The sequence below is a fragment of the Poecilia reticulata genome, chromosome 5 (assembly GCF_904066995.2).
Source record: "Poecilia reticulata chromosome 5, P_reticulata-male-v2, whole genome shotgun sequence".
NCBI classification, from domain to species: Eukaryota; Metazoa; Chordata; class Actinopteri; order Cyprinodontiformes; family Poeciliidae; genus Poecilia; species Poecilia reticulata.
Window position 1 is genome coordinate 22,028,423 of NC_088834.1, and position 27,690 is coordinate 22,056,112.

Below are 27,690 nucleotides of genomic sequence, written 5' to 3' on the forward strand. Positions count from 1 at the left end.
TATCACCAGAAGCTCCACAGCTCCATTGCTGTCAAAAATAAATTTACTAGCACTTCGATAATGGCTCTTTAGCATCACAAAAAGGCTAAATACAACAACCTTGCGTAGACCTCAGGGTTTTTAGAGAACATTAGTGAACAAACAACATCATAGAGTCCATAGAAGATAGGTCAAGGATAAAGTTGTGGAGAAGTTAGTCTTATGAAACATTATCTTGACTTTTGAACACGTCACTGTCCATTGTTATTTTAGCAAATAAATAAATAAAAATAAAAATAAAATCCAAAAATATGAAATGCATGCAGTCGTACAGGTAAGAAAGCCTCCTGAGTTCTGTGTTGTTGTCATGGGCCTTTACAGGAGCAAGAGTCTCCTTCTATTGTGGTTGGAGGGATCAGTGGAGCTGTCCCCTCCTCTTGGTGCTGAAATCGCACAGGTCAGCCAACAAGAATAGACGAGCAACATGGTTGACTTCAGTCACACAATTTTCTGTCTTACTGCAAATATAGCCACAGTCATGAGTTAAATTGCAAAAAAGGAAAAAAAAAAAAGGAAAACGAAACAAAAATAAAAAAAACGAATTAACCAACCCAGCCGCCTTCATGTCTATCAACTGCAACATGGCAGAAAAGTGCGATCCTAACGCAGCAGCTGTAAACAATACACACCTGAACGTCAGTAGAACAGCGCGATGAGAAGATACCACCAGAGTCTTTGTGTCTGCGGCTGTTTTGGGTTTCTGTTCCCGCTTCTGCTAAACCTCCATCAGTCTGAGGTGAACGACTCACACAGCCTCGCTTCTCCAGTCGTAAAAAAACAAAAAAAAAAACAAACAAAAAAAAAAACACACAAATAAAAAAAAGAAAAGCGGAATGCAGGGAGGGACGGAAGGAAGGAGGGAGGGAGAGATAGAGAACCGTCTCTCCACGTTGTGTGTGTGAGGGGGAGCAGCGCTTCAAATCCGCCCGCCACTGATCGAGCTGCGGGAGGCTTGCTCGTCATCGACACAACAGACTGCACAGACCTGGGCATTAGCGTGGTGGCTGCGCCGTGTTCACACGCGTGTTTAATAGCAGATCGCGGTTTTATCCCCCCCGCCCCCTCTCTCCTGGAGTGAGTATTTGCCCTCATATGTGAAGCCAAAACCGAGAATATGTGCAGATGTACATTTATCGGCTCCCATTTACAAGCTCTGTCCGCAGTTGTTACTGTCAAACGGAGCGCCGTGTGTGCCGTCATGTCCTTGTCCTTTATTACAGCCAACAGTCAGCATGCTGTGACTAAAAAGCCGCATTGCCGCATTGCGCAACGCAGAGACGGGGGCGAAAGCGGAGTCAGGACAGGGATCGCCGATGGGACCCATGTGTTTCCAGGCTGCAACTGCATTGGGAGATATATTTACACACAGAGGCTGACCCTGGAGCCGTGAAGACATCTGCAATAAGTACCAGCAAAAGATTAGTGAAAGAACGTGTCATTGTCCTTTAGCTCCGTTTAAATCCGCGTTGAATGCCATAAAACTCACAACAGGTTACGCAACCAGAGGTGAATGTAAAAAGAGTGACTCTTTTGTATGCTCACACCGTAAACATATGCACCAAACCACTGTATTGTCCCATCTTCGATCTATCGATTGGATCAATCAATCAACCAACCAATTCAAATCAATTTGCCAATTTATGATCAATTTGCATGCAGAGAGAATGCAACAATAGGAGTAGCTTCAAGACCAGTTCAGACATACAATGACATAATGCTTCTCAAAATAGTTTTAGCACAAGTCATTTATAACAACACTGAAAAGAAGGAGCAAAGCAGCAAATGAATTAAATAAAACCCACCACCAATTGCATTTAGAGGTTACTTAATTACTCAGAGTCCACCAGTGTGTAATTTAATCTCTGTATAAAACCAGCTGTTCAGAGATTTTTTCCAAAAACACTTGGGGCCCAAACAGCCTCACTATACTTTCAAGCCTGATAAAGGTCAGGCATAGAGTTGTGGAAAGCCTTAGTGGGAATAAGTTTTCATTTTCCCAAGCCTCACTAAGAGAACAGATAATCCATCATCCAAAAATGAAAAGATTATGGCACATGTGTGAACATACCAAGACAAGGTTTTCCACCTAAACTGACAGGTTGGGCAAGGGCAGCACAACTCAAAGAAGCAGCCAAGAGGCATATTTCTGGAGGAGCTCCAAAGGTCAACGGTGCAGGTGGCTTTGAAAAAAAAGAAAAGCTGTATGATATCCTGTTTGGAGTTTGTCAAAACCTATTAAGGCAAATATGTGGAAAAAGTTGCTCTGGTCAGATTAGGTCAAAATTCAACTTTTTGGTCAACAAGAAGAAACAGAACATGAAAAAGTCTCTTAGTAGCTGGAAAATACTTGAGACTGGGTGGAATACAAAGTGCACAGTCTTTTATTTATTAAAAAATGTATATTAAAGACCATGTCTGAAACCATCTATTACCTTCCACATGAAAATTCCGACTTGTATTCTGCAGTGTGTTGCTCTAGCACACAAAATTCTAATAAAACAGAAGTTTTTAGTTGTAATGTAGCAAAACATTAAGTTAAGAAGGTGTGAAACATCTAGTGAAGCAAAAATAAATAAATAAATAAATAAAATAAGATAAAATAAAATAAAATAAATAAAATAAGCTTCTTCTAATGATCCAGAAAAACAATACTTGTCTTGATTGTATGGGTCAATGTACGCCTGTGAAATCAGATCTTTTAATTGTTTTTAGGGGTTTGCATCAAACAAGCACATGTGAAAACAGCACAAAAACAGAAAATGTATTACATTTCTCATAGTTAAATAAATAAAAAGAAACACACTGACAAATGCTGAATTCTTGTTCATTTCAGGAGTGGGTCAGTCTGCAACACAAAGCATTTGGGCGCTTAGGGCACCGAAGTAGCTAGTGCCGGCCCTGGTCATAACGTTTCTAAAGCATATCTACTTCCTGGGTTTCACTCATCTGTGTCACTGCTGCTTCTTATGTTCTCTGGAAATATCATATTTAAGTATTGCATGCAATATATAGGAAATATAATAAAACACAGCCAAAGCAGTTAAAAACATGTTTTGTTTTAATTTTCTTTACCGAGTGACGTGAAAAGAAACAGTAATACATGTACCCACATCTTCTTCCATACGTCCACTCTCAGACAGCCCTCCGTCCAGTTTCACAATGCTAACTTCATCCACAATAGGAAACAAGTCTAAGCTTATAGTCTAAGGTTTTTCAGGCAGAGAAAAAGACTGCAGCATAATGTGACTAAAACACAGAACCTCTCATAGGTCAGCACTGACCATGCCTCAGAAACTCTAAAAAAATCATCAACGTCTACATTTAATAATTGTTCAAACGGGGCAACTTTATTTGATTTATATGTAATTACATGTTCAGTATGATTCTTTTTAAAAGAAATTAGAGCATGTGTCAAATTAGGACCAAAAGTACTTCTGCTTTTCATTCAGCACAGTTAAAACCTTTTCTGAATCTATGCAAATGACTTCCAGAGGTCACAACTGGGGCACACACAGAACCAGCAACCACACTGCAGAGAGGGGATAGCATTTATCTCCTCAGAGTCTAGATTTTTCATGACCTTATCTATGTAAAGGACAAAGGGATTGTGAAACAGGGCCAGCAGAAACTAGATTTTTATTTTTCTGAAGAAACGGAAACAAACATCAGTCCCTGCAAGCATTCCCAGAGCATCCACAAAGCTGTGGTTGGGAGAGGGGCTGACGTACGGCGTCTCAGCATGGTGCTCCAGCTGCAATATGGTAGATAAGACGGCCCTGCAGTGGAGAGTAAGGCGAGTTGAAAGGGCCCCTAGCCTCTGTCCAAGATCTGCTTCAGAGCTGCTGCAGGAACAAGGCTCTGAGAGACTTCTCATACCCTTTCCCTGAACCACTGCCATCGGGCAAACTGCAACATCAAAAGCAGAAACACCCGACTGCTACACAGCTTTCTGCCTCAAGCTATTAAAAGACTGAACTGCTGTTATTATCTTTCAGTTTATAGTGCAGCACTTAACTTATGCTCAAGCTATACTTTCAAATGTTTTTCTTTTATCCATTTAATCACTTTGTTGAGAAATAATTTGTACAATCACATGTAACTTTCCTCAATTCAAAAATGTGTCTGACACATTCAGGCAAAAGTCGAGGTGTGCGTGACTGAGGCTCTTTCCTCTTGAATGTGAACAGACACATTTATCTCTTCAATAAGCAAATTCTTTCTCTCACCATCCAGGGACAGCCAGTCGTGCTGAGAAGATGGCAGTGCTGGTAGGTCGCGCGCCTTATATTCAAACACCACAGAAGAAGAGATGACCTCGCCACCCATGGCCACCTGCAGCATCACCAGTCCTGTGTCATGAGCTGGGAAAAAAAGACAGATATCAAGAGAGTTATTTTTGGTTAACACTGAATAAACTCCACACAATGTAGCTAAACACAAAATGATTAATTCAAACCTAATGTTGCCCTAATGTGGATTATGCAAACCACACAGCAAAATAGAGGGCATTATTTACTATATTTTCCTATGTCTTGCTGAAAGAATACTCTAAACTGACCTTTATTTATCCAGCAAACACAGAGCCAACTGCTTTCTGTATCTTCCTTATCATCTTATTCATCTACCTCATCACTTTTAGCCTATTTTTTTATTTTTTTAATTTGGTTATGTCTTTTTGCTCTGAAAAGCATTCTGTAAATAATATTTGGTGTTTGATACATTTTCTTCTGACGTTAATTTCTTCTGGAGAAAAGTTGTTGTGTTACCTGGGCAGTAGCAGCGCAGGACCCCGGGCTGGATGAGGGCAGCTGGGACACTGATGTGGTCGAAGAGGCAGCTGTATTCACTGCTGGACTCCAACCATGGACCAGTGATCAATACCTTTACTCCTCCCTGTGGAGCAAAAAAAAAACAAACAAAACAAAACAACAATTTTCTGACAGGAGCTCAAAATCTTTACAATGAATCTAGGAGCCACAAAAACATCTAATAATGAGAAAAGGATATGGATACCATAACAACAGCATCAAAACAGAAAACTTGTTTTCAGTCTGCAAATACATCAGCAAATAGTAAGTTCTTTGATGCACTCTACGTTTATTTATAGTCTAAGGTAAGCCAGAAATGGAATTATTTAATGACCAGTCATTTACATTTAAGAGTTGGATCATAACTAACTTCAAACAAAACCTGTAAGGGTTAGAGCGATGGAGGTGGACACCCTGTCTTGGTAGGTTTGCAGTGGTGTGTATAAATAATTATGCTGAAAGTACTCAAGGGTCTTTTTTTTCGTGTTAAAATGGTAAATCATATTATAGTGAATTATTTTCTATTTATCTGCATGTCGATAAAATACATAATCATGCAGATTATTCTGGTTTTGGAAAATTGTCTTGCATGCTTGATTTATTAAAAGGAAGTTGTACAGTTATCTGACTATTTGGGTTGAATGTTTTATGTTTTGTTGATCTACAAAATGTTTGAAAACCTATTTAACTAACATTAAAGAATGGTTGTACCCAAGTATGTTTTTAAAGTAAAATGTTCAGTGCTTGTGGTTTACTTGCTATTATGTTAACATGAAAGCAAAACAACAAAAACCAAAAAAAAAAAACAACATAGTTTTTAAAAGAGAAAATATTGTGTTGTACCTAACATTTCCCATTTATGAAAAAAAAAAAAATCATATAAAATTGTTCCAAGGGCCACAAATGGCCCTCAGGCTACAGTTTAAACAATAGTAATTTATAAGTAGCAGACAACAGGGTGCGTAACACAAACCTTTTGTAAAGAAAATGTTAAAAACCATGAATCATTTTCTTTCCACAGCAAAATTGCGCCCTAAGTTATGCTGGTCTATCACATAAATTCCTAATAATATACATCTAAGCTCATGATTGGAACAAAATGGGAAGTTCAAAGGGTCTGAGTATGTCTGTAAAGTACTGTGCATTTTGGATGTTCTGAATTCCTTTTTTTTTTGTTAAATCCCAGACTAAATCTGCAGTTAAATGTGGGTTTTATTTAATAATTGCTCATAATTATTTCTGCTATGAGACTGTTTTTAAAACATGGTGGTTCAAAGATGAAGAGTTTCCTCAACTTTCATCATAATTCAATGACAGAACCGCTGTCTGAGTTATTAGAAGTGGTACACGCTCAAATTAATGAGGCCACCCAGGGGAATCTGGGGAAAAATTGAAATTTCATTAAAAGCCAATCAGCTGAGTCTGAAATACTCGGCCTCCTTAATGACCACATACTGTAGCCAAGCTGTCAGTGCAAACTGGGCTAAGCATGATTGCAACAGTTAACGTTAGTACAAGCTACCATCAATCATGTGGAGCATGGACTAATTTTCCTGTGGGGAGCAGTGATGAGTAAATAAAGATTACATGTTGGGTTTACTAACCTCTGGATAAGACCACTCTGGGGAGTAGTCCGTCACGCCGAATAGCCTGCCAGTTTCCTGGAGCAGTCCCAGTGCCCCCTGCTCCACCTCGGATGCCTGCAGGTGACCGGCCGCGGTGCTGTGTTCCTCTCCTGCCGCGCCATCCTGGGGCATCAGGACCCCAGAGACGGCTGCCGCCACCCCTCCCCCGGACCCCTCAACGGAGATGAAGTCGTTGATAAGATCGGAGAACTGGCTTCCAAATGACGCTTCGAATCCTTCCAGACTGATAGCCGCCCCGGCCCCGGCTGTCACTGCCGGTACCCCTGCACCTTGCTGAGGAAGCGGAGAGCTGTAAAGAGCACCTTCGATGTTAGCACCTACACCTATCGACTGAGGACTGGCCACCATTGAGCTACTGGCACCTGAAATGCTCACGCCGTTACATATAATTTCGTTTTCCGTTCCTCCTTTGCCCCCTCCGCCTTCGTCCCCCCCTCCAGTGTCATCTGTGGGCTGGAGAAAATGCTTGGCGTCAACACTCGCATAGGTCTCGTGGGGATCCCCAGGCTTGAGGAGCAAATCTTCTCCGTTTTCTGTCGGTTTCTCTAAGGCTGCGACCTCCTGGTGGCTCCTGCTGTCTGGTTGCTCGACGTCTTGCGTTGTCAGGGGAAACGACCCGACTGCTGCTGCTTGCCCATTCCTCGCACACAGTGCCTGTTGGTCTGTGCTCACTTGGTGGAGGTGTGCATGTGGTTCTCCGTTGGTGACAGGAGAGTCAGTGACCATCGGGGGGAGGCCGATGTAGGCCCGCGTTTCGCTGGATTCCTGGGTTGCCTTGGTGCCGTTGACCTGCAGTTGAGAGGGCTGGGTTGTCTGGGGGGAGGCCTGAAGGAAGAGGCCCGGGGAGGGGTGGTGTGATGGCTGATTCAGACTTGAGACGCAGGCCGATGACATGACAGCACTGAAGTCCATCTGCTCCAGGGTGGTGCTGGGGCTAAGGCCGGTTCCTTCTCCCACGTAGCTGCTCTGGGTTGACAGCGGCTGCTCCAGTGGCGTGGCCTCTGTCTTGATGTTGTTGACGAGGGCCGGGTTGTAAACGAAGCCGTTAGTGGAGCAGTGGAGTCCCCCATCGTCACCGTTGCATCCCTCCGTCTTCCCTCCGCCTCCCCCGTACGTCTGGCCCTGCTTGGGATTGTTGAGGAAGCAGTCGGGGTCAAAGGTCATGGTGGTCTCAGGAAGGCTGACTCCAACTCCAGAGTCCAAAGAACTGGATAGAACCAACTCTCCTCCTTCCCCTAACCCCACCCCTCCACTGAACGATGCAAACCTCTGGTTGTCAGGGGCGACAGCCAACAGGATGCCCGTGGTGGTACTCTCGTGGGTCGAAGCCAACAGGTGGGTGTGGCCGGCCGAGTATACCGAATCGCCAGTTAGAGTGGTGACCTCAGACATGAACACAGCAGTGCTTTGTGACAAGCCAGTGCCGATGGCAAGAGCTGGGCTGTCAGCCATGTCGCTGGCAATAGACAGAGGGGAGCTCTGGGTGGTGTCGGGTACCTCCACCTGGTTGGTCGAGGTGGAAGAAGACACCTCCATGCTGCTCTGTGGGAGAAGGGAAGGTTTGGTTATCCTGCCATTCCTCCTCTCGCCTCCACCTGCCCGACTCCGTCCTCCGCCAGGATTGGGCTCAGTCTGGCCCTCCGATACATCACTGTTCTGGACCTCCGTGCCATCTGCTTCCTCAGCTCTCTGGCCTGCTGCTACGCTGGTTCCTACTGCTGTCCCTCCTCCTGCTCCGGACTCCTGTTTGGATGAGATGATACGCTGCTTCACACTGGAACACTTCTGATGCAGGCTGCTTCCAGCACCTGACAGAAGAGACAGAAAAGAGAACAGGATTCAGGAAAGTGTGCCATTTTCTATTCCACCCTGTACCTTGCAAAATTATTATACCTTTTGCATCATAAACCATACACTTTATTGCATTTTAGTGGAAGTATCAGGATGTGAAAGACTACAGCTAAGAAGCGCATAATTCCTTTACAAATAAAAACCTAAAAACTTTGGAATGCACTCGAATCTATCACCCATCATTCTAAAACCCCTGAATAAAATCCAGTGGAACCGAGTAGATCCAAGAGTCACAAAATAAAGTCCATTTTTGAGTCATTTAATTTAATCATAAACACAACTTTTCCTTGAAGGCCACAGAGGTTTTGTTAGAGAACATCGTGAACAAACGGCATCATGAAAACCAGCAACCGTAGCAGAGTTAGAGTACAAAACACCTTAACTGGCATATCAGCTAAGGAAAGCATTGATCAGAAAAGAAGCAGAGAGACCCTGAAGGAACTGCAACGACCGATCAGCAGAACAACTAGTCCACACTTTCAGATTTGTATTTGTTAAAAAAACAACAACAAAAGAACAATATTGGGGATTGCCATCCTCAATATGGGTATTTTTGGAAGAGTGGCAAGAAGAAAGACGTTGTTTCCAGTTTGTCACAAACTATGAGGACCTGACATGGTCCTAAGATTTTGGCCAAAAAAGGCTAAGTGACAATATTTCTCTTTAACACAGGGTAGTTGATCGGAGTTGAAAGGAAGATTGTTTGGGATTGGCTGTAAAAAGCCTGATATGGGCTCAAAACCCTGCTACTGAGGCAGTGGTTCACCTTCCAGTAGAACAAGAACATACTCTAGATCTGAATGTGAATCCGTGACAAAGTATAAGCTCTTTATCCAATCTGAATGAGGCTGTGCCTTTTTGCAAAGAGGATTGAAAAAAAAAACACGTTTGTAGAACCTGTTCCACTAGTAAAAGGAGGATCCACACTTTCAGATTTGTATTTGTTAAAAAAAAACAAAAAAAAAACAACCAATATAATTTTCCCTCAGCCTCACAATTATGATCTACAAAATAAAAAGCAGTCTGAAACAAGACAAAAAACGTAATAAAAAAAAGTCAAAGGATATGAATCTTTTTGCCAGATTGCAATTAGAGAGTATGTAACAGCACCCTCTACTGTTCAGAACCCTTACTGCAACGATTACACAAGTACTCTGATATAACTGTCACAAACAAGGTGTTAAGATACATTCTATGTATTTGTTGCTCTTGTCAGGGAAATTAAACATCTAATATGCAAACCACATGTTCTCATTTACATTCCCAGTGTTTTGCAGTTTTAATTTCAGAGGTAACACCTCCCCCTCATCATCGACAACCACAGGACACAGGCACAGGATCATGTGCCAAGGGACACAAGAAAGCAAAAGGCTCTGTGAACAATTAGCACATGAAGTAGCACTCGCATCAACAAGACACAGCTTCGGGCTCGTCTCAAACTACCTTTCCAGACCACGTCAACAAAATAGATTGAACCTACATTATGGCGTGTGGGTATGGGTGTGTCAGTGTGAGTACTGAAATTATCTAGTCCAGTGGTCCCCAAACTACGGCCCGCGGGCCAAATTCGGCCCGCCTCCACATTTGGTCCGGCCCCCAGAACAATATCAGAGAGCGATCAGATTTTTTTTTCATATACCGTATTTTCCGGACTATAAGCCGTTTATATGTGGATTTTTCTTCAACCACCAGGGGGCTCTTTAGCAGGAAGTGAATCATTGGAAGTCAAAATTGGAAATAAAAGAAGAACGCGCCCATTAAAACGGAATTAGGTTTTAATAGGGAATTGAAATTTGAGAATGTTGGTGGTCAGTTAAGTAGCATTGAGGGGGAAAGAAGATTTTTCGTTTTTTTTTTTTAAATAATACTGGGGTCATTATAAAAATTTGAGGTATAGATATTAGGATCCAGTAGACGGCAGTAGTGCAATAATAATGGATGCAAGCTGTTGTTGGAAACTAAAGAAGAAGAAACAGCAGCAGCAGAAGAAAAAGAAAAAGAAGGCGCCCATTTTCCTTTAGCACATGCTAGTAGCAGACACGAAGGATCAGCACTTTTACTGTTAGTTACCGTTCGGAACCTACCGTAATCAGTTCAGTTAAATCTAATCTTGGCAACTTTTTCTTTTTCAACCGTAATAAATGTGATATTCAATTGACCTGTTATGACTCAAATTTTGGGTGTCCGCCCCCCTCTGCTGCTGCTGCATTACTGTGGAAAACCTGGAGCGGCAGAGATATCTGTGGCTTATATGTGTATGTTTACTGGTTACAACAAAAAACTTTGGGGTTGTGGTTTATAGTCCGGTGCGGCTCATAGTTACGGACTATAATCCTTCCTGGAATTTTTTCTGTGAAGAACCCAGAGAGGGTTGTTTGGTTATTATTTATTTCATTAATAGTATTTTCCCCTCATCAACAACAACCACAGGACACAGGCACAGGATCATGTGCCAAGGGACACAAGAAAGCAGAAGGCTCTCTGGTCCAGTGTTTCTGGAAAACAATACATTTTTACATTTAGGCACTCCTGCAATCGTCACACCTTTTCTGTTACAAACTGACTCCAGCCCCCACCAGAGAAGGGAAAAGTTATGTGGCCCTCACAGGGAAAAGTTTGGGGACCCCTGATCTAGTCCTTCACGCTGTTTCATGAATATGAAATGCTGGATATTTTAGGCATGCTTGCCGGTTGCTATAAATTTCTCCGTTTCATGGTTGCAGTTTGTGTCTGCCTCTAGGTGGCAGCATGACTCTGATAGCTGCAGCAACCAGACTTACTGTGACTGGTAAAACCTAGCTAAATTACAAGTGTTTTGGAAGTCTATCTGATATTAACCACGGATTAATCTTAACTGAAACAAATCACTGCAGGAAAAAGATTTTTTGAGACTTTGAATATTGAATCCCAATATGGTTTTGCCAATAGTTCAATTTTACAAGCTTTGCAATACTAAATTAAACTGGCAAAGTATAAGAAACTCAAAGCAGCAACACGTGAAGGTAGAGGTGTGATTTTTAATGTTTTTTAAATGAAAAATTAATCAAGTGATCAGCTATATAGTGGCCAATAATTTCCTGGCAGTAGGCTAATTGATTAATAAAAATCAACTAATGGCACCATCTGTACTTTTATACGCAGCTGGGTGATTTAATTATAGACAAGACTGCCTAGCGTCAAATAAAAAGACCATTTACAAATCTTGGTACTGAAAAGACGTCAAACCTCCCTGTAAAACTGACAATTAGTAAATTGCTTTTAATTGATAACTTTAAGTTTGTGCAGAAAAGGATGAGACTAAATCAAACAACTAAGTACGAATGAATGAATCATACATATTTTTGCATGCAAACAATACATTTATCTAGTAAGACTTTATCAAAATCATAAAATCCTTAGATTTTACTCATTTTAACCATGTTAATTTTAATTACCAACAACAACTACAAATATATAAGGAACAAAAATCATAACTACCCTGCATGCAGCAGCATAGTGTGTAGCATAACTGTGTGTCGCATATGACTTTCCTAAGCAAGTGACTTTTCATTGACCTCGATATTAAAATGAGACTTGAGTTTAGAACAATTAAGTTCATAATAGACACAAGAAAGTAACTTTTTTTTTTTGCTAAGATGGTTGAAATATTTATTGCATGCTGTAAGCAAAGGCCATCTGCTTCAATGAGTCATTCACTTCAAGGTATTCAATCACCACTTTAAATGTTTTATCATTCAGATGACAAATGTTTACCAGTGAATACATGGCAACTATATGGATGTTTCACATATACAAACACATACATAAATGATTATCACAAACCATTTGTAAAAGAAGGCTAAATTATGCATATTTTACAATCTCCTGCACTACATCCTGTAAATAATTTAGTCATTTTCAGTGCTATTCACATTGTTTTCTGCTGTTCTTATGTAATTAATTTAAATCTGCACCAATTAGCACACTAATTGGTGCTTATTGTTTCTTCTAATAATTGTTTAAAGTAATTTTTTAAAATATAAATACATTTCCTACTTGGAATAATAAATAATGTAATCTAATATACAATGTAATCTACACCTAAACACTTAAGTGAACACTTAAGTGTTCCCTTTATTTTTTGAGCAGTATATTATTTACTGCTCCACTAGATTGACTCATTTAAATTTGCAACTACTTTTTGAAACAAAGACACTTGTCAGCCAGTGTGAAAGAGTGGCAGCCCATTTTTAAAATATAAATTTCACTGTGTGATGTTGGCCATCTCTTTGCTACAACTATAACAGCCTCAACTCCTCCAAACTTTCCATAACATTTAAAAAAAATAAAAAATAATTCCTGGAACACATTTCTGAGGTCAGACACTGATGTTGGTTGAGAAGGAGTGGCTCGTAGTGACTGCTTTAATTCATCCAAAGGTGTTCCTTTGGGCTGAGGTCAGGAATCCAGTAAAACCTCTTCCACACTAAACTTGCTCATCCTTGATTTGCTTTGTCTCCTGGCAAATCATGTTGCAGCAGCGAAAGGCCGTTCCCACACTTTTTCCATAATATTTTGAAAATGCGTCCGATATGCTGGAGGACTTATGCCGCATCCACATGGGAACGTATTTTTCAAAAAAAGGTTGTCATTTTCCAAAAATCTAAAAAAAAAAAGGAATCATGAATCCACACAGAAAAACATAGAACAAATCCTCTCCCACCCGAGACCTGTAAGTGTCTCTAAACATTAATTTGGAAAGCCGTCACTAGTTCAATTGTGAAGGGGGTTGGGGGTTATAAATGGTTAATTAACTGGGAACTGGTGGTAAGACTTGAAAACCGATGTTCATAGACACCCTCCATGCTGTCAGAACAAGTTTAAACCATTTAGCAAAGAAGAATGTGGAAAACCTTTGGTCTCCGGAGATATCCACCAAAAGATTTGCAGTTGTTATTGCAGTAGAAGGATGTTCTGCAAAATAGTGACTCAAGAGCTGCTGAATACTAAAACACATCAGTGCTTTTAAACTTTCATTTTGTGAAAAATTTCAAAACCATATCTCCTTTTTCCTCTACTTCACAGTTACGCACTAATTTGTGTTGGTGCGTCACACAAAAATACCAGTAAAATCCATCAAAGTCTGCATTCATCGTGTGACATTAAATGGCAAGCCCTCAAGGGGTGTGAATAATTTCCAAAGTCCTGTATGAAAACGGCGTATGTGCTGGCATTAGCCGTCATGACAGTGTTTTAAATAAAAGCTAAATTAGTGATGTCAGTCTGGGACAGACAAACAGCTGCACAATCTGCCCTCTGGTGACTCTTTCGAGGGTTTGTGCTCAAGTTAAGGAGACTCACACATAGGTTTGAGCTGTCCAATGAGCTCCTCTTTGCTCCACTTGGCCCACTCTTTCCTGTCCGTGTTGATGGAGCAGAGGACCGGACCGCACGGCTTCCCACTGTCATCCACTGCCGGCACGTTCAGGTAGTGCACCAGCACAATGTCCGGGTTCTGCAGCACACAAACATCGACATGCACACTGTGCTGTGTTTATTGCAAAATGACATCCATTCATTAATTCAGTGATGGGTTTTTAAAAGCGCACAGAGGGCAGGAATGAAAAAAGAAGAAGAAGAAGAAGAAAAACAAGCTATTCACAAACAGGAAAGAAGGGCAGGGGGAGGAGGTAAACTGGGAGGGAAAGTGAAAGAGAAAGTAGAGGACAGGGAGGAGGTCAGACGTAGCGTGTCAGATAAGATTCTCTCACCTGCCCATAAAAGATTTAACAGCTTGAGCCCACTCATCACTCTTTCTCTCTCTCTAACGCTGCAGTGTCTACACGTGTGTGTGTTTGTGTGTGTGTGTGAGCGCGATACAGGATATATATGGAAAGACTGAACAAGAGAAACAGAGGGAGAGCAGCTCTCACTATACTGCAGGTCACCGACAGACCTATGGAATTTCTATCCTATGAATGATTCAACAAGTTTGCTCGTGCGCACACGTGTGTTAATGTGTGTGTGTGAGAAAGAGAGAGGGAGAGAGAGAGAGAGCCTGAGAGACGAAGACTTTTTTTTTCACGATGAAAGATTCAGTAGACAGACTCAGGTTAGGGGGTGGACCTGCTGAGGTGGAACACTTTTCTCTCCAAAAGAGGGGTAGCACACTGGGCCGCTGCTGCTCAGCGCTCTGCGGTACAACACTGTTCATGGACTGATTTATAATCATGTTCGCTGATGTGTTTTGATATCTGTGCAAAGAGCAGAAAATGGCACATTACAGATAAAGCAAGTCAAATTTCCCTTCCCATTTTCAAGATGGCGAGATTCCAACTAGTGGAGCATGCTGAAAAAGAACATATAACGGATCGGGGCGTAACATTTCAATTTGCTGAGATAGCTGATATTTCCATGTAGATTTTATGTGAAAAAATTGCGTAAAAAAAAAAAAAGATCACAACTACATAGCTGTGTACGCTTGTCCATATTTTAAATATGCAATGGTATTCGATATTTTCATTTGAAATTAGCTGTGAGAAATGAAAATTGGGGGAGTTTAAATGTAGCCAGACGTGTCCGGGAGTCATTATGCAATATGTCATGTGAAGATGATGAGGTGTCTGTTTCTTGAATTAGCAGTGAAAGACCTGTGTGTGTGTTTGTGTGTGAGAGAAAGAGAGCGCATATGCACACAACAGCTGCTCTCTGTTGCCGCTCACATGAGCAGCAGTGTGAGTCCAACATCTTTATGAAAAGCAACATGCTTTTATACACAATAGACACCTGTCAAGGTGTGTGTGTGTGTGTGTGTGTGTGTGTGTGTGTGTGTGTGTGTGTGTGTGTGTGTGTGTGTGTGTGGGGGTGTGTGTGTGTGTGTGTGTGTGTGTGCGTGTGTGTGTGCGTGTGCGTGTGTTCATGTGTAACTATCCAACAGGGGACATGCGTGTCATTTTACACTGACCAACAGGGGACTCACCGTTGAAGAGGGGACATTTTGTAGGTCCCCTCTTGGAAATGACCCTGTTTTAGGGTCAGGGGTTGCAGTTAGGACTAAGGTGTGAATTGACTTTTGGTTAGGGTTAGGAAAAGGGTTAGGTATGTGATGGTTAGGGTTAGGAAAAGGGTTAGGGTTAGGCTGTAGAAATGAATGGAAGTCAATGGAATGTCCCCTGTTGGATAGTAGCGTACGACTGTGTGTGTGTGTGTGTGTGTGTGTGTGTGTGTGTGTGTGTGTGTGTGTGTGTGTGTGTGTGTGTGTGTGTGTGTATGCTTTGGAAGCAGAAGGCATGTTGTGTGTGTGTGTAGTTTGTAGCTCCAGGACATTTTCTTAGAAAGGACCGCACAGAGAGCAGCGCCTGAGTCCCTGATGCGAGCGCTGAGAGTCGGGGTTAGATAACACACTGTTCTCAGGAAGTTACAGTCAGCTCCTGTAAAAATTATTTTTACCGCCCTGCACCCAGTGTGACATTTTCTCGAGACCTATATGAGCAGTGTATTCCATAGTGGTCTATATTCGTAGGTAGGACACCAGTAAGCCAAACAACATAAATTTTTACTATCAGCCCAGTCCTGGAGTATTATTTTCAGCAGCCTTAGTCTGCCTCATTAATTTGGAAGGGGAGGACTTTTATCGCCGCTTTATGGTTTAGCTCAGTTTTCACCTGTTTGATGATCTAACAAGTGAAAGCTTGTGTTCTACTTTGTAAAATAAAACCTAAAATAGTTTTAAAAAATAATGTTTGCTGTGTGCATCGACGTCTTATGAATGCAGTCAGAATTTTGCCGGTGTAGATACAGCGCCGGTCAGAAGTTTACATGTAACCTCATGTTGATTTTGGGCTTTCAATGATTCTTTTTTTTTTCCACCAACTTTTTTCCAGGGTGGTTTGATTACAACAAATTAGTGCAATGTTTTACAAAGTAGTATAATGTGCAAAAGCTGGAATTTATTGTGAATTTTCTTTAATTCACACAGGGCGAAAATTCTGCAGTATAGTATATTTTCTGTGTATTTTGTGCTTGTTAAGCATAATTCACAATTGTGAACTACGCCACCATTGTTCTTGAACACGTCACCATTTTCTTTTGATCTAATGGGAACTGAGGGTAGTTCAGAAGTGGCTTGTGCATGAATAATACCCTGGGCGAGCAACTTCTAATATCGCCCTGGGCAACTGCCCATGTTGACTGTATCAAAAACCGGCTCTGGTTGCACCAAGAGGAAAGTAACACCAAACACACACTACAGCTGTGTGGATCAGATGAGTCAGTTTGTGGAAAGCCCTGAGCTCAACAATATTTAAAATTTATGGACTCTACTTAAATTCAAAATTCATGCCTGGAAATCAGAAAAACTAAAATGAGCTCTACCAGTTCTACCAAGAATAGTGGTCAATTACAATATCCAGCTAAAATTAAGCCAGAAGTTTGTTGGCTAAAATAATAATAAAAAAAGTGTGTGTGAAGATACAACTTGGGGAGGGAAATTTGTCCAAACAATAGTGTTTTGATCATTAGTTCTTGAGTTTAGTTATCCTCTGAAAATATGTATTATATCAACATTCCACCCTGAAAACAGAACAGTTCAAAGGTATCATTAAAGCCCAAAATTAAAGTAGTATGCATGGTCAAAATTAGTATATGTAGACGTCTGACTGGTGCTGTATGCGAGAGGGGCGTAGTGGGAAAAGGGCGGAGAGCTTACCTGCAGCAGCCAATAGCATCTACGATGGAAGGTGGGGATGATGGAGGAGTGGACGTAGCAGCCATACAGACACTGGAGAGAGGATAGGAGAGGACAGCAGAGGAGAGGAGATCGCAATGGTGAACAAGACAAGAAAAAGGAAGGAAGCCGGACAAAGAAAAATTGCAAAAAGGGAGTGGAGAAGGAGAGGACAGGGAAGGAGAGAACAGGAGAGGAGAACTTAGGTTATACCCACTTAGGTTGTATTGATTGTGGTGCTGAAAGTAAATTGCAAACATGCTGTATGTGTTTTTTTCCCTAATGTCTTTTCTAAAATACCATCAATCTGACGTGGGCAATAACAGCAGCAGGAACAGAGAAACTCACAGCCTTTGCAAAACAGGACATTTGGAATTAATAAAAACTTCAAAAGTTTTTAGTTTACTATTTTTTGGAAAGCTGACTATGAGGAGACTGCAAGAAAACACTGAGCGAACAAAGGACACTTATAAGAACACTACAGTTGTAAACATGACCAAATATAGGCGCAACTTGGTCAATTAGAATATCACAGAAAAATGTATATATTCCCATAATTGCATTAAAAATGACACACAGATTGGTGTATTTAAAACATACACTCCAGGTAATTTTGACTGCTGGGGGTCCAGCAAATAAAAACTCACCTCCTCAGAAAGCTGCAGTACTACACTAATAAATAAATAGTATTTTTAATACAGACATGTAATGATATAACCATGTTACACAGTAATGGGACAGTCTGCTGACTTGACGGTTGTCTAGCAGACAGTCATTGGGGAGGCTACAATTGGTAATTGCTAAAGCATGCAAGCATCTTAATGGAAAATTAAGTGGAAGAAAAAAGCCTTATTGAATAGGTGGTGGAGATGATTCTAATACAAGGAGAGTTGTAACGACATCAGTTCCACCATTTAGACAACAGACAGAAGTTTTGTGAGTCTTTTAAATATTTAGTCACTCTCTCCCTGGACCACCATGGTAGACGTCAGGGTTTAAAGCTGGTGTGTTAATGAAGAAAAAAGTATTTTTTTTTTTTTTTTTACCAAAGGCAACATTTGTTTGGCACTTACACAGTGACAGCTAAAATAATTTGTCTAATCACTAATTACAGGCAGCATTATCACTTTGCCAAGTCTCTAAATCCTTGGGTAACTGAGTGATCACCCAAACACTTGATGCCTTCATCTATAAATACAACATATCAACAGATAGTGAGTATGGTTTTAGAGAGAACTGATTCACATCAATGGTGTTAATATCCATAACTGGAGAAATTATAAACGGCATGGACAATAAAAACTTTTGTCATTGATAGGGGGTTTTTCCAGACCAATATGTTTGTTTGTTGATATGATGTTTCTTCATGTACGCTCTCTCACACACATACACACACAAACTCAACAGAGGCAGTGTTTGCGTTATGGTCCGTCTTAAAGAGTGACAGACATTGTTCTCGGTCGTTCCTTTTCCTCAAATACACTTGTGAATTAGCATCTATTTTTGCTTTTTCTGTCTTATTGTTGCAACTCACCCCAGCATGCAGCGCAACCTACAAAAGTAGAGGGGTGGGTTGTAACAAGGGACATCTGTGCTCACAAAGTCTGAAAAACAAAGCTTTCAGTCAGTATCATTTGTAGTAAACACATGTGAGTATTTTGTTGAGCACTTTGAGAACTGGATCTCCAAGCAATCAAGGAGGTAACACATTTGTTTACAACGAAATGGAGAATGGAGCACTTCAAGTTTCCTTCTGCTGATAAGTAATATGGAGATGCTGTTTTTATCTTCTCAGCACCTGGCCACACTGTCAAAAGCATCAATTGCTGCTTTGATGGTATCGCTGCTTCGTCAATGTCTGAGCAGAACCACAGGATGTTCACCTTAACTGAACTTAGCTGAAATGCTTCAATCGGTAACAAAAAAGTTAAATTATGTTTATTCAACCTAATTTATTAGGCTTAACCAACTCAATTTACTAAGTTTATCCAACTCAATATATTAAGATTTTTTAAATCTGAATTTATTAAATGTGTTTAAAATGACAAATTTAAGTCAGTCTTACTCAAATCATTTAGTTTACATCAAATAAAGAAATAAACTAAAAAAGGATCACTTTTAAATTTTTTTGGTGCTAAGACAGCTTTTATTTGATAGTAGTTAGACAGGAAAGCAGGTAATGAAAGAAGGGGAAGAGAAGCAGCTACGGTCATCATGCCGGGAATCTAACCTACGATGGCGGCGTCAAGGACTAAGGCCTCCTTGTGTTTGTTGAGCTGTGTGCCTGCGCCACCACGGCACCCTGGTTGGTGCAGGATCTGTCCCTAGTGAAGCTCGCGTCATGTCATCAGACGTAAGATACAAACACGGCGTTGAACTTAATTGCTTCAAGTAAAGTCAAAGTAAAAAAGTTCCTTTAAGTTAAAGATTTGTAACTTTTAAGTTAATTAAACACTTGAAAGTAAGTTGGTATAATTAAAGCAAAGGAATCAAGTGAGATTAATGTAAATAAGTCCATAACATGAACTGCAACCCAAATACACTTTGAGTACACTAAAACCTCCACTTTCAAAAATGTGCACAAAAATGTGAGGAGAGTGGTGCGGACAGCAGAAAGGATCATGGGGGCCACCCTTCCCTCCGTTCAAGACCTTTCATCCCGGCGCTGCGTGTCCCGGGGTCAAAACATCGTCAGAGACCCTTCACACCCACAGCATGGATGGTTCTCCCTGCTGCCCTCTGGAAAGAGGTTTCGAAGCATCCGGTGCAGGACATCCAGGTTCCGAAACAGCTTTTTTCCACTTGCCATTAGACTGCTGAACTCCCAACCGTATTGCACTTGAAAATCTGGTCTCCACATTATATCTGCCTCTTGCATAGAACAAAGAACTCTTTTACTGTTATTCCTTCACTCTATATTTTCTATATTTAGATACATATTTACTGTCTTGAGCTGTATGCAACGAAATTTCGTTTTGTATTCACCTTGTGTATGCAATATGACAATAAAGTTTAACTAACTAACTAACTAACTAAAAAGTGCTCTCACTAAATTATACACTAAAAGTGTACACTTTTGAAAGCGCACTTTTTAGTGTACACTTTTGAAAGCGCACTTTTTAGTGTACACTTTTGAAAGCGCACTTTTTAGTGTACACTTTTGAAAGTGTATTTGGGTTGTAGTTCATGTTATGGACTTATTTACATTAATCTCACTTAATTCTTGAAAGTATACATTTTTGAGAGTGCACTCTAAATCGGATAAAGTTAATGAATTGTGCTTTTATGATGATAATATATTGAGTTGGTCAGACGTATGATATGAAACTGGCATTGAATTCAGCTGTTTCTAGGAAAGCCAAAGTAAAAAGTTTCTTTAAATTAAAGATTTGTAACTTTTAAGTTAATTGAACACAAAAAAGTAAGTTGTCATCACTAAAGCAAAAATAATTAAGTGACATTAATGTAAACAAGTCCATAAGATGATCTACAGCCCAAATACACTTCTTAGAGTGTGCATGTCACTCTGCATTGGTGCAATAATTAACCCAAAAGGAAACTTTTACTTTTTGTTGTTCTTATGTAACATTTTCACTTTCTAAAAAACGCCATAATCATGAAAAAACTTTATATAATCTCCTTAAACTGTGTGTTATGAATCAGTTTATTGTTTTTTGTTTAAGTTTTTTTTTTAGTTTTTTTTAATTAGGAAAATAAGTAGACTTTCAATTACTATTCTAGGTCATTGAGGTCTGACTGTATGTGATAACATAAGGAATGCATTGCTTTACACAACTTTTGGACTTATCTATAAGATTTGATATTGTATTAAATATTGGGTTTTGTGTGAACTCCTCTGATATTTTGTGAGCTGGAAAAAACATTTCTGAACAAGACAGAGAGCCAAAAAGTCATATGAAAATTAGTTTCTTCAGAATTTTGCACAATTTTGTGCAAAATATTTTTTTTCTTTTTTGTGAAATCACAAAGATTCATTCATGTCCAACACCTGACCTTGGTGAAAAGACCGTTGTAATGTGTAACAGATGAAGGCTGAAGTAAAAGGAGGCAGAAAAGCCTCCCATCAAGGTCATTACCTCCCCATTGTGAGCAAAAATCAAGACACCCACACCCGAGCATACATGCGAACGTATGACACAGCTTTTACTAAAATAAAAGCTAAATTGCTGCCAATGTAAATACATTCAATCAGGCAGTATGTAATTTACACTTCAAGCTTGTTTTGTTTTCTTTTTCATTCATGCTCATACACACTCATGTTTTGCAGCCGTTTTTTCCCCTTCTCAGAAGTAGCCCGCTCTCTTTCTAAAGTGTGTTTTGCCAAAGGCAAAGTGCATTTCCATATATTTCCATTCGATATGAGGAGGCTCTCCATCCAGGGTTATGTTTTTCTCTAATGCTTCCTGCCTCTCCCCATCCTTCTTCTTTCCCTCTGCTCATCTCGCCGCTCTGCTCGTTCCCTCATTCTCATTCCCTGCTCTACACGCTGCTTACTTGCTCGCTTGAGGGGTCCTGGGAAGGAGTGACACAAACAATTACTGACCAAGTACCAGGGAGAGAAACTCTTTTCTCTGTGACCATGTTTGTTTGTGGATATTCAAGTGCACGGGAAATGTGAGGCGGAGTGTTAGAATGTAAATAATTGCGACATCTTTAATCTCAGCCTTTTCTCAATATGCCTTCTTCAAGCCGTTTCTTGTTCACTTTTAATGCATGAACCACTGAGTCCCCGGTAAACATCCGCATGCCTCATCACAGTTTCTCCTTTGCTCTCCTCTCTCCACCTCATTCTTTCTGTTTCTGACACATGCATGCTCACTCCTCTCACCTCCTGGTACATTCCTGCTGAATAATCAATTTCTGAGCTGGCTGATGTGACTCAAACACACACACACACGCACACGCACACACGCGGAGACGCTGCCTTGAGACTGGATCGATACCCCTCTCTGTTCTGCTGAAGGAGGCATTGACATCATTCCTGGCCTGAGGCCAAACACACTCTTATCCTTCACAAAGAGAGAGGAAGGGAGACAGGGACCGGAGCTGGGAGGAGTTGGGTTGGGGAGGAGAAGAAAGAGGGGTACCACTCACTTTCAGGCCACAAATTGGTCTGTAGACTATAAGCGGCGGGTTATTTAGCGTGTTCGTTTGAGTTGCATGTATGTGTCTCCTCCACATCGAGAAGAGCAAGTTGAGGAAGAGGTTGGCAGCAAAGCAGCAAACACCATCATCGACTTGTTTTCTCACTGCAGCCTCTTACCTCTACCCCCTGGACTTTAAGCTTCATGTGATCCTCTCGGGTGGTCTTCCCGTCTTTCCTCTTCTTCCAGCAGTAGCCATCTTTCCTGTACTTCACCTTTTTACGGTTGTAGAGGATCATAGAGCCATTCTGAGGCCTACAGCAGGACGGGACAAAGAAATTACAGTCATTTTTGTGCGTTCTTGATCTCACATAGCATTTTGCACGGTGACGTCAGCGCTACTCTTGGCGAGTTTCACGTGCCCGCCCTCCCCGCCTTCACACAAATAGCCCTGTATGCTCCAACATGTTAATATTTTAGTAGGGTGATTTACTGGCACAGCAAGAACATTGGCCTCCGAGCTGCCTTTCTGTACACACACCTGGTGGGATGAACACACACAGTTGCAAAGACACACACCAGGAATCATACGTGAACAAAGACAGAGGTATAATAGTGATATCAGACATAGCAGGGTCTGCTGCTGTGTCTTCTTTGGGCTCAATGTCAAACCTGCTGCTCGGCAATCAATCATTACTCTTTAAAACATTAGGGACAGGTGTGTGTGTGAGAGCGAGATAGATTGTGTGAGTGTGTCAAAGGAGAAAAAGTGCCTCTCTGCCTTATCTTGTGACACCAGGAGGAGAGAACAGGCTAGTTAACAATCAATAAACTAAAACACAGAGCCTTGCAAAAGCATTTATAGCCCTTAAGCCCTTTCACATTTTGTTATGACCACATACTTTAGTGTATTTTAATGGGGTTTTATGAAATAGACCAACACAAAGGAGAATAATACTCTGCTTTAAACTTCCAAAAAGCTCTTTTGCTCTTCATGAAGCTGTTTGCTCAGTAATATTCTCAGAGACCTTCACAAATCAACTGCATTCACGCCGAGAATATATTCCTCACAACAAGTGATCCGCATTTACTATTAAGGTGATTTCTGAGGGCAATTTGTGGCACTGGGCTTAAATTCAGGAGAATCAGAGTGAAGGGGGATCCATAGAAATGCAAACGATTTGTAAACTATATTATTTTCCATCCACTTCAAAATAATGTCCTACAGTCTCTTGGTCAATCACATAAAACCCCAATAAGTTACATGAGAAAATGTGGGAAAAGTTGAATATGTTTGCAACTAAAGAGTCAGAAATGCCCGCCTAACGGCAGTCGGCTGAGAGGATACACATTTCCTCCATCCCCTCTGTGCTTCGCTTCTCAATCAGCCTCCAGTCCTCATCCCTCTTATCGCATCTCCTCATTTAATTTTTTTTTTACTCCTACTGTCCCCCAGTTCTCGTCTCCGGTTCTTCTCATCTCATCTGTTCCTCCTGGTGCTACCCCAGCCTTTCCTTTCTCCTCTCCTCTCTGAATTTCATGTCGACACATCTATATGGACTGAGATGATAGCGGCGTACTCAGAAGGCCGTGTGTAGCGAAATTGAATTTACTGTGAGCTGATTTTCTCTGACACCTTAAATCTGTTCTGTTTTGGGGGTGAGCCTGCCAGTTTCTCAGTGGAGTGGAGACCCCCACCCTCCGATCAAAGCCAAGTATAGTCTCCGTCTCGAGCAGCGTGAGTCATCTGAGAGCTGCTGATTCTAATTATGTTACGGAGAAGATGGATGAGATCAAACGCGTGCTTGTGTGTGGGCGACGGACGCGTGCGTGTTTTCACATGTGGACGTGGGAGCGCGCTCGGGGACGGTTGCCCATGTGTGCACCTCGCGAACCTTGTGATTCAGGCAGACATAAATGCTATTGATTGTAACTAGGCTGTGATGTGTGGGATATAAAAAGCTTTTCAGCCGTTCCACGGTGTAGCAGAGCAAAAACAGGGAAGGAAAGGAGGAGGAGATGGTGGGGAGAAAAAAAACAAAAAACAAACGGCAGCAAGATGAAGAGGCAGAGTGGGTGTGTGAGTGAGTCCGATAAGGGAGGAGACAAGGAGGAGCGCATATAAAAAGGAGAAGGTAACTCTCACAACTTTGAACCTATGAAACAGTTCAGTGATGGGAGAAATCAAGGTCATTGATTGTGATCTTCACATTCTTCCCCCACCCCGCCCCGCAAAAGCCCTGCAAAAAAAAAATAAAAAATTGTAGTCATGTAAATGTCAGTGGCTCCATGAGCTGAGCTCCCTTTCCATCTGATGGGATTAGGTGTAATCTGTTCTAATCGTGCCTCGTGTCATGTGTAAATGGGATTATATCCAACTGCTGCTCAATAACACCAATATGACTGCCGCCGCTGCAGCTGCAGCTGCTGGGAGGCTGAGGCTGCACGGCAGCACGGCCAATCAATGAGAAATCCATCCACAACATAAACTGTGCTGGTGGCCCCCCGGCCGCTCCTGACAGGAGTCCTTAGACTGACACAATAAGAGCGCACAGATATCACCTCAGTCTTTCAACAGTGTCAGTAATCAGAAATGGGGGGCAAAAGGTGACTGATTCACTCGCTTCACGTCACTTTTTTCTTCTTTGCTTTTTTAAAAAAAAAATGTATCCTTCTTCTGTTTCACCTCTTTCATTTTTTATTCTCTTTTGCTCACAGTATATACCTACAGTACATCTGTATTAACTAAAGTAAATGTCAATAAGGTGATTCATCAATAATTCAACTTGCCCTTTTCCCCGAGTCTTTTATTCTGTCTCGCCTTTCTCGCAGTTCTCCCTTCTTGGCTCTCCGTTCTAGGAAAAGCGCCACTTATGGTTCCCTCGGATCAATGAATATTCAGACCTGGCACGTGAATCCCTGTTCGCGTCCCATCTTTTATACACATGCTGCTCCTCCCTTTAAAAATCCCCCCCTCTCGCCCTTCTTTGCCTGAATTATACATCACTTATCCTAATACATTTACATTCATTAATACTCCATTTCCAGCTGACTAGGAGCTTTACAGTCCGCTCATGTTCTGGAGTGTTCTCTACATGTGGAGTGGGCCGCTAGCAGGATGGAGGCGGGAGACAGTTGACGTACATTACTAATATTTTAATCAAACACAGGCACTTACTCATTGAGATTAAACCACAGTGAGTCACTGACTGAATGAGTGATACTGAGTTTGAACCGTGAGACTTGGAAAGTTTGTAAATCCTTAAAAATGTTCTATTATGCATTGTGCATATGTACAAAAAACATAATTTTTTTTCTGTTCAGGTGAAAGCAGATAAAAGCCCAGTCATGACAATGCAACTCCAAACAAAAACTAAAGTACAATACATGACTCAGCCACAGAAACTGTATTTCATAATGTACATGAATTAACTTCAGTCTCTGCAGAAATGTAGAGTGGAGAATGATTTTAACCGATTTCTCTTCACAGAACAAGCACTCTGTGTTGAACCTCAGTTTTTTCAAATAAATGCAAACATTTTATTTTATTTTGATAAAGGTTGGGACTTTGGCTAGGTCATACTGATAAATGAACGTGTTGTTTAACTTTTACATTCTGACGTTTTTTGTTGCATGACATAAGCCCATACCATGATAACACTTTCTCAGTCAGATTAAAAATGTCCTTTTGTGCCTTTATTTTTTGGTATATTTCCATATTTTGCTTTTATATAAACAGAGGATTTGCAGAAATGTTTTTTCTTGACAAACAATCGCTTTCTTTTTCAGTGTTGCTTAGTTTCTCCCTGACGGATGACTCATGAGTCTTAAACTAATGTTAGAATACAACTCATATTATTGCTGAGTATTTACTCTTGGGTCCCTTGTGACCTCGTAGACTGAAGCTGTGAGCCGCACTGTATGAAGCTTCTTGAATTTCCACTGTCCGACTGCAAGACGATGGAGACAAGAAACCTTTAAGATGTTTTTGAGACGCCTGTCCAGGCATGACAGGCGTGCACAAACATAGGCACTGTCAACACTAACACACAGACTTTGCCAAGTAGAACTTTTCTGATGCATTAGCACATCTTATTGACATCAAAATTACATTTTTGGTCAGCAAAGCAAAAATCTTTTTTTTTAAATTAGCAGGGAACTTCCCATTGTGAGCAAAAAATCACTAACTTAATTGGATAAGGGGAAATTATATCTTCTTAAGCTATTGTGGTAAATAAATAATATTAAAATTAAATAAGTACATTTTTAGATTATCTTAGTTATTTTAAGCAAGTCTTAGATTAAATTTATTGAAACTTGCACAAACCTGAGTGATCTAGAGCCTTTAGCAAAATGCTCTGCGTTGAAATGTCATCAACAGGGTCACAGCGTGAGCTCGCTGAAGACTAGTAACTTTATGTTTTGAGTCAGAGGCAACATGAGGTGGAAATTCCTTCAGCCATTTTTAAATGTCAGCATTTATTTAATTATATCCTCCTACATACCAGTATATTTGATTTTAATTAACCTTTGTCTGCTAGTTGCTACTATGGATGCACACATTTGGTAAACAGCTCTGTTTAGATCATTGACTGACTACTTATCTTTCCTTAGATTTTAAAGAACCGTGTAGGGAGAGGACTTTTTATGATGCAACACCAAATAGAGGAATTCATCAGGCGGCTGGAAACAAGAGACTCGATTCTGGAAAAACTAGCAACTTCTAGCTCTAACTTCTAGCAAATGGAAACAGCTTTTTGTTTTGTTTTTTAGATTTTAACATATGTGTTTTTCTTATAACTTATTGGTTTTATTTAGTTCTCTTATTTTATTCATTGTTATTTGTCTTATTTTCCTCCCTCATACTCCCACCCCTTGTTTCTAGGCTAGCCTTTTATTGTCCTGTGTTTATTGTTAGAGGTCACTTCTGTTTGTTATTAGTTGTGTTTGTTTTAGTTGACATTTTCTTTTGGTCGCTTTGCTAAATTTTTTAAATATTCTGTGTTTAATTAATTTGTCCAAACACATATCCTCTGGAAAGCAATAATAGATTTGTCCTTGTGCTTTACTGCTTGGTTCCTGACAACAAAACTGTCCTGCTGAAACTCCGTATGGACAAAATATTTGTCCTCGTCAGGAAAAACGGAAACAGCACCTCTGCACTCTAAAAAGAAAATAGTTGAACCAACCAGTCAGACTTCTGTAGATAACAAGCAATTCAATTAAGTTTATCCAACTGAATTTATTAAGTGTATCCAACTTAATTTATTAAGTTTAACCCATTCAATATATTATAATCATCCAACTCATTTTGTTCATTTGTTGATAACAAATTTATTAAGTATGTTTAATATAACAGATTTAAGTCAGTCTTACTCAAATCATTTAGTTTACTTCAAAAATGGTAAATAAACTTATATAGCGCTTTTCCAGTCATTTTGAGCACTGAAAGCGCTTTACACTAGAGTCACATTCACTTAATGCGCAGATCAGTAGGCGACTTGGGGTTAAATGAACACAAAAAAGTAAGTTTTCAT

General features: G+C 40.6%; 1 protein-coding gene across 2 annotated transcripts in view; it reads right to left on the reverse strand.

The window, feature by feature from the left end:
- LOC103464925 (calmodulin-binding transcription activator 1) overlaps positions 1 to 27,690 on the reverse strand; it is an 89,923-nt gene that overhangs the window by 15,478 nt on the left and 46,755 nt on the right. For both annotated transcript variants that reach the window (XM_081607288.1, XM_008409339.3), the window contains exons 5-10: positions 22,333 to 22,468; positions 17,031 to 17,102; positions 13,685 to 13,838; positions 6,452 to 8,301; positions 4,806 to 4,932; positions 4,266 to 4,400 (exon numbers count right to left, since the gene is read on the reverse strand). In XM_081607288.1, coding sequence (XP_081463414.1) covers positions 4,266 to 4,400; positions 4,806 to 4,932; positions 6,452 to 8,301; positions 13,685 to 13,838; positions 17,031 to 17,102; positions 22,333 to 22,468 — 2,474 coding nt within the window. The remainder of the gene's footprint in view (positions 1 to 4,265; positions 4,401 to 4,805; positions 4,933 to 6,451; positions 8,302 to 13,684; positions 13,839 to 17,030; positions 17,103 to 22,332; positions 22,469 to 27,690) is intronic.